This window comes from Egretta garzetta, unplaced genomic scaffold, assembly GCF_000687185.1.
Source record: "Egretta garzetta isolate BGI_Z169 unplaced genomic scaffold, ASM68718v1 scaffold430, whole genome shotgun sequence".
Classification (NCBI taxonomy): domain Eukaryota; kingdom Metazoa; phylum Chordata; class Aves; order Pelecaniformes; family Ardeidae; genus Egretta; species Egretta garzetta.
Window position 1 is genome coordinate 1495303 of NW_009258267.1, and position 8063 is coordinate 1503365.

The 8063-nt window shown below is 42.2% G+C and overlaps 1 protein-coding gene across 1 annotated transcript in view; it reads right to left on the reverse strand.

The window, feature by feature from the left end:
• The window catches only part of LOC104135184 (hormonally up-regulated neu tumor-associated kinase), a 22750-nt gene extending 15336 nt beyond the window's left edge, over positions 1-7414 (reverse strand). The window contains exons 1-4 of the mRNA XM_035904009.1: positions 7286-7414; positions 6062-6354; positions 1548-1603; positions 266-404 (exon numbers count right to left, since the gene is read on the reverse strand). Of these exons, the coding sequence (XP_035759902.1) occupies positions 266-404; positions 1548-1603; positions 6062-6354; positions 7286-7414 (617 nt within the window). The remainder of the gene's footprint in view (positions 1-265; positions 405-1547; positions 1604-6061; positions 6355-7285) is intronic.
• Between the last annotated feature and the right edge of the window lie 649 nt (positions 7415-8063).

Below are 8063 nucleotides of genomic sequence, written 5' to 3' on the forward strand. Positions count from 1 at the left end.
TGCTGACTTCCCTTGCCACAGGCTTACTTCAGAACAGCACATGCATTGCTCATTCCTTTTTTTCTCTAGTGTTCTGCAACAGATACACATTTCAAGATATATTTTTCATACCCATTTTTTTTTTCTGGCAACCCTTCTAAGGTATATCTCTGCTTTCTCCATTGATGCCCCAAAGCAGAGTGCCACCAACCTATTTATATCAGAGTCTTGTCCAAGGCATTCAATGCTGAGAGTGTTTGATAAGTATATTTTTAGATCTACTTACATGAACCAGACATCCACCTTTGGACCATATTTCCTATGAGCAAGGAGTTCTGGGGCAGCATAAGCTGGGCTTCCACACTGGGTATGTAACAGCTCCTGAGAGAAACCCTCAAACCTGGCAGTATTGCTCAGTCCGAAATCTGACGTTCACAAAAACAAAGGCAAAGACATTTTAGTCTCTTTGTGAATTGGTTCAAGATAGGAGAAAGATGAAAAGATGAAAGATGAAAGATGAAAACAGCAGCTGGCTTTAGCATCTGGTGACATCTGAGCTATGGATTCCAATTGGGGCTTGAATAAACGTGCCGTGAATTAGCAGAAGGAACAGAGAAGTTACCCAGCCATGGGGCCGTACGCCTGCGTTGGTTGATTCTGGTTTAGCTATGTTAGTCTGCCTCAGTTGATGGTATGCTGGTACAAGAGCTTAGCTATGCAGCTGCATTAGCATGGCTTAATGAGCTACAGCATTCAGCTCAGCTGGGTGTGCTTTAGCCAGTTCTAAATGTGGGGGGAAAATGTGCAAACTTAAGCCTTTTTCTCTGTACATGTGCATATGTGCAAGGGGGAGGTAAGAGAAAGGTGTGATTGTAAAGGACTGGCTGGCTATAAAACAGGGGTGAAGAGTTGGTGCCTTTTTTCTTAGAGGTGTTAAGCTTTTAAAAGTTTGGGAAACGCTGGGTTAAACATGTGGCATCTCTAAGAGTGAGTTTCCCTTGCGGGGATTTTTCTGTGCGGTTTCCATAGAATAAAATTAATGTTTCTCTGAGCTGTGTTAACTGCTTGGTGCAAATTCCCTCATTTTTATAAATGTTTGCTTCACAACCCTAGCAAGGTTTTTGTTAGTGACCAAAAAAGACTTCTTTTTTTTTACACATACCCAATGATGAGGTTTCTAGTTGGATAAATGACTTGACAGAAGCTAATGTGTCCATACCTGCACCCCAGAAGATTTATTTCTTTGTCTACAAATCACTTCAGCTAGGAACAGCTTTCTGCACATAAAAGCTGTAATTGTTTCTTGCTTCTCCAGCAATACACAAGGGAAAACAATAGGCAAAATTGTTTTCCTTGTTCTCTTAAAAATATGTTTTAGTTAAAGCTCAAATAAACAAGCTGTTAAGTTATACTTCATAACTTTTATTTATTCTAAAAGCTCGAATATGTTTATTGAATAATCACAAATGCACTCATAAAATGTGCTGTTCAAATTGTAGCTGAACTGTCACTGAAAGCCACACAAAATAAAAAGCTGAAAACAAGCTTCACAGATAACGTGCACTTACCAACGATTTTGATGTTGTCGTTCTTGACAAGAACAAAATTTTCAATTTTTAGGTCCCTGAAATGAAGACAGAAAGCAAACTTTAAGATGCCCGATGTCCCAGCTAACCATTTGCAGATAGTTTTTAGCAAAGTTTAATTGAAATAATAACAATAGTTCTGCACAGCTCTGCCTACAATTGTAACAGGATCCTCACTCGTTCCTGAAGTTTTCAGTTGGGAAAAAGGAAACTTGCTGTATTTCAGGGAATATCTTCTGAGTATATATTTTAAATAGACTGTTCATTTTAGGAATAATCTGTTCTACTCATGTATTTTTTTTTTAAAAAAAAAGAACAGCATTTATTTCTTCTTTTGAGTGAAAAAGAAAGTTGCGCATACTTGGACGCGGAGTGGTTTTGTCTTTGTGTTTAATACAGAGCACTGTTGAGTATTTCTGCTTGCTTTGTGAGTAAATCGTGCCTGAGAGATATGAAGGATGAGAAGGGAACTGGAAAGTAAGACCTTCTGGAGGAGGGAAGGTGTACCAAAGCTGGGCTGGGGACAGATACCCTGAAGGTGGAGACATCTCCGCAGTGATGTTTCTGTAAACAGGGTCAACCAGTATCAGCCGCCCCCACAGGAGGACGTAATTCAGAGCCGCAGGAAAAATGTTGTTAGCTGGCTCAGGCGCTTACTTGCTTATTGTGGGAACATTTATATCCTTACAAATTCAAACCAAAAGCCAGAATATTGCTCCGCTGTGGGGAGCGCCTGAAGTGGCAGCTGAAGTCTTTCGCAGCGCGGGGGAATCCTCAGCCATAATTTGGGTGTTGGGAGGCAGTCCAGGAGCCTGCAGTGCTTTGCTGGCTCCCATCACAGCCTCCTGCGTGCCACTGGGGGCTTCCCTCAGCTCTGTGGGGGACGCGGGGAGACAGAGCAAGTTTCAGAAGCAGCTCCAGATCTGTGGATTTCCCTCCAGCCCTCTCTGAAGTTGTGAAGCACTTTCATCAACCCAAAGACCTTGGAGAGTACAGGAAGACAAACCAGAAGGAGTGATGGGAAGAAGGACAGGAGCAAAGAGCAAGGGCTGGGAGGACTGGTGCTGCACGAAGAGCACTGCACTGCTGCAGGGGATTAAGTCCGGAGGTGTACCCGCTGGTCCTGATGGGTGGGTTCATGAGAGTGTCCTTTTATCCCTGTGCTTCTGGATGGGACAGCATTGCACTCAAAACCCTCTGCTGCCCCACGCTGAGAATGGGATGGAGATGGTTTTAATGATAACTTTTTAATTGGTTTTAATTCAAATAGCATGCTTTCTAGAGTGGCAAATAAGCCAGTGCCCAAAAGCTGGGAGGTAGATTTAAGATAACTTTGTTCATAGCCTGTCCCTGTGACATAAGCCTGTGCACTAAAACTGTGTGGTTTAAAACTTGTTGTGTTTCAGGCCACTGCAAATCTGACATTGCTATTGGATTTAGCACCCCACAGTGCACTCTGATGACTTGTACTACACTGCAATTAAATAATGTTACATTGGATTGCCACAACTGCTGTTCTATAGGCTGAGCCAAGTGCTCATGCAGTTGATAAAAAGGTATGCTTTCTCGCCTGAAAAACCTGATAATGGTCACTATTAAAGTTTACGTAGTGTCAGAAGTTATCTTGCATCAAAGATGCATCTTTTTCTTTTTTTTCCAAAGGAAACTTCCCCAGAAATGTTCTAAGTTTAAGCAACATCATGAATTTTTTTCTTATTCCCATGGGGATGTCATAGGGAGTGCCTAGAGGACAGCTTGTGATGCTTCTCCAGGTCTTTGGCCCAGTAGTGATTCAAAAGGATATATGACATTTTTATATGGGAGAAGGGAAAATATCCAGGACAAATTAGGAACTGTACATACAAGCAAGTTACTTTCACTTAGCAAGCACCAGCTTCAGGAGTTGGTAGCTGACTGCGTGCATGCCCAATCCAATTGCGAGGTAAGGTGATTTGTCTTATACGTCTTTATTTTAGGTTTCTAAGCTCAGATGCTTTACCTCACCACTTGGCCATGTCTAGAGCAGGCGTAGGGATAGTTAGCAGAGGTCAGCTGGTGAGTGTTAGTTTGTGAAGCTGTTGAACCTAATCTTGTGCCTGAGCCTTCTTGTGTCTGGCAGATTAAAATGCTGTGTGCTGGGTGAATAGGCAAGTGAGTCAATCCTCCGTCTTCTTGATCATTTTGGCAACTGTGGCATCAAAATCAACCGTGATCTTGCAGGGACGAGAAAGGTACTACCTTTGCTGTGAAAAGTAGACTCAACCTTAATTAAGCCATAAGGATTTGTTGGATCAGTGCTGATTTTAGTGCTGAGTAGGAAAAATAAAGCTCAGGAAACAAAATAGCTGTCAAAACATAGCACAGGATTTCTGATGAGCGCTACTAATTTGGACTAAAAATAGTTACAAAACTGGCCAGTTTTTCATCAAGAATATTATGAAGAAAATAGAAAATGCTGTTTTTCTGAGGTATATCCCAGGGTTAAAAATCGAGAATGCCTGTAAGACACTTCTGAGCAAAGATAAATTAGATTAGCAAATTCTTAAGCTTATCACTTAGGAGTGAGACTTTGCAATCACAAGGCGCCTCCATTCTAGTTTACTAAAGAGTCCCCAGGCACAGACCCAAGCATTGGCACACAATTATGCATCTTGTGAAATTATTACCATGATACCTTGTGTGATTTTACCAGGACCCTCCCCAGCAGTGTCCTGACACCCATGGGGTGCTGGGGTAGAGTGGAGCAGCAGCCATTCCCACCAGGCAGTTTGGGAACCCTCCTTCCCTTATGTTAAAGCAATGCAAAGAGTTGAGTTTTGCTCCGTGCTTAGATGAGAAAATCAGATTGACTTTGTGAGGTAATTTTCCTATTTCTGTGCTCATTTTTATGGAAACTTTGATGCCTTCTTTTCAGAAGAGGATACACCCGCAATTATCCTCATTGCCATAAATCACTGCAGCTTGAGCTGAGCGAGGAAGCTCTTCCAGATCCTTCCCAGTCTGCTTCTGGTATTAGGTTGAGGCCACAGCTCTAAATCTCAAAGCTAGCAGCAGGTCATGGGTTGAGGTACTGCTGGCTGAACCTATGCCTGTGACCTAGCGAGGCAGGTGAGCTCCTGCCAGACCATGCAACTTCATAAACCCTATGGCAAGGCGCTTGAGAGACAGGGATGATTTTTCCTTTGGTTAGGGGGGTTTGATAGTAAAGCAAGTCTCTGGAGGAGCTCACAGTACTTTGTACCTGGCTGCTCTGAGGGTGTGCAGCAAAATTCTTCTCTCTCAAAGCTTTCCCAGCAAAATGATACCAACAGAAAAGTAGGGGAAGAAGTTAAGCTACTCCCCTGCTCTCCAGGAAGTGTTGTTTGCAAACAAAAAGAAGGGAAGAAGGCTTAAGAAATTAATGAGGAATGTTGTCATGGGAAGAACATAAATGTTGAGATCATGGGCACTGAAGAAATGCTGTAAAATAGATTAATCAGGGAACCAGCAAGACAGGGATGTTAGCCTGGACTAAATGGGTGAAGCTCCTTGGGTTTACTTTCTGGTGTTTTGGGGGTTTTTTATTTGTGTCAATTCTCTAGGTCAGGTCTTATTTCTTTCTTGCCCATTCTTTATTAATTAACAAATCCAATATAATTAAGTGCTGGATTGCAAACATTTCAAGTCACAAAGCACTTGTAAATGCTGAGCCATCACATTTACAGATTATTTGTTTCATGGTTGCTGTAATGATACAGTCAACTGGACTATTTGCTAGGTCCTGAGAGCTTTCTTGATGAGTGCATTTACCATTTAAAATTAAGGATCTGATTGACTGTGAATTACTAAGTAAAACAGGAGAACAGTGGGAAAAACTGCTTCTTGCTTATTCTCCCACCTAAAATGGAAGTTCTTATTCTGCTGTTCTTGGCATATGTGCTGAGATCCGTGGTGGGGGGAAGATCAGCTCTCCTTGCATGGGCTGCTTGGGTTCCTCTAGCAGTGGCTGAAGTTGTAATCTGTCCCCGTAATGCAAAAGCCAGTGTGGAAGGTCAGCGACCTGCCACAGACCTGGACCCACAGGACCATGTCCTCTGCGCAAACAGTGAGCTGTGGTTCCTCAGTCTTCTGTCCTGAGTGATGTGCGTTTTTTTCTGTACGTTGTGGCTAACCAAATGAAATCAATATTTATATTCATAGCCACACTGAAGTATTTGAATTAGATACACGTTTGTCACCAGCTAATTCTGAGATACTCATGCAAAGTATTAATTTGTTGCACTCATCAGCTCTTATCCCTGGTCTTTGTTACTTCCCAAGGAGTGTGTAACAGCTTATCATCTACCACCACTGCGAATAAAATGTTTTATTAAGGTGGGCTGAGAGAAAATAGTCTTCTTTGCAATCCCTGTTTTTACAAGGGAAAATTAAAGAAATGCTCTCGGTGAAGAAGATGACTCTATGTTCTTGCACACTTTCTTTTCTTACTGTTCTTTGGAAGGGGGTAAACATCTTACCTGTGAACAATCCCCTGGCAATGCAGGTGCTCTACTGCAGACAGAATTTGCCTGGTGTATCTCCTTACTTCCCTTTCCGCCAGCCTCTTTTTGTCACAAATTCTGTCCAGGAGGTCCCCGCCGAGGCACACCTCCATCACCATGTAACAGGAGTTGTCAGTCTCCAAGGTCTCGTATAGCCGAACAACATTAGGTTGCTTAATCATCTGGTGTACCCATGGCTCGCGCTTCATATTTTTTAAAAAGTAAGAATCCTGCTTGGCTTTTCTCTTGTCAATGACTTTTATGGCTACCTAAATTGCAGGATATATTCAAATTGGCAACAAGCTTTGCAACCTAGACGAATTTTCAAAAGAATGGGGAAAAAGCTGACATGTGGGAGAAGCTGGTTTTGATGTGATGTTGATAAAGAGAGTCACAGAGGGAGACGTTCTCAATGGAAGAGCCCAATTTTATTTCTCTTGAAAGCCAAAACAAGAAGGCTGAACTATCTATCCATCTGATTGCATTAATAAATATGCATATATGAAATGTTCTCAAGTGCAAAAAATCCCTACATGCTTGACTGTTAACTGCATCTGTATCGTACCATGTTTTTTTCTAACATGCTCCCTTCTGACTTGGCCTAAAAACCATTAAGATATAGGCTATAATGGGCTGGGATTAGGGCCTTTCCAGTTTGGGCAGCTAGTCAGCCAGTGAAGCTACTGAAGCCATAAGAAAAGTAAAAATCAAAAAGCCAGTTGATAGTAATCCACCTTTCCACCGTTACGTCTAGTGGTAGGTTATTTTAGCCCAACTGAGCTAGAGATAACAGATGTTATCTGTATCCCGCCATATAAACGATTGCTGTTGGAATGGCTGACTTTTCAATAAGTGTTGTCCATGGCTTTAAAGGTCAGATATATTGCACTAATTACTTGATGACGATTATTGGGGAAAGCAGATTTGAAATTGTCCTTATGCCATTATCCTATTCTCTTTCAGTGTGAGGATATCTTTCTTGTCTATATTGTTTTATAATTGGGAAAACAGTTGCACTCAGTACATATTCACACATGTGATTGATTATACATGAGCAATAAACTCAATTTATGAGGTTAATTTATGAGGATAAGGTTCAGAGGATAATTCACTGAGTAGATTGTGGTTTGCAGATTAAATAAGTTAGTGTGAGGTTACTTGTGATTCCCAGCGCATCATACCCTCTCATTAGGAGCTTACCTTCTCCCCCATGGGGATGTGCAGCCCCTCCATCACCTTGGCAAAGGAGCCCTTGTTGATCATTTTCCCTACTAGGTAATTCCCAACTTGTTTGGAGTGAGGCAAAGTCTTCCCAGTCTCTTGGGGCATCTTGTTAAAACAAGCAGGTATCTTTATATCCTTTGTTTTTCTCTCATTCTGGTAATATCCTATCCAAGTTGCCAATATCTGTCATTTTGTCATCCAACCCTGCTTTCATTGCTGTGGGCGTCCCTGGAGAGCCAGGTTTGTGTTGCTACTTTCCAGATGTAGCTTCAGATTCACAGCAGATCCAGGCATTAAATCTGTACATCTCGTGGTACAAGTGCCAGCCCGCTGATCACACAGACACTAATCCTTTCCCTCCGAGACTCCCTGTTTGCCACTGATCTCTACCCTGGGCACACAGATCTGCTCAAGCAGAACCGAGTGGGACATTATTAACCTAACCTGATATGTGATGCTGGTTAATGCCCCAGAGCTGCTGATTCAGATGACACGGAATCCCAGCATTAGCCTGGAATTTACAGGTCTCTTCCTCCTTCCATAGTTCCCTAAACAAGTTGCACCAAACTAAACCGAGCCCCAGTTTTCCTTGCATGCATATTGCTGGTGTGGGAGGGCACACCTTATTCTAAAAACACGATGGTACCTGGCATGAATGCAAAGCTGAGTTACGTACCTGGTGCTGCACAAGCATTTACACATTTGCTGTGTAAAGCATATAAATATATATGCACTTGTAGCGCATTTAAGTCTC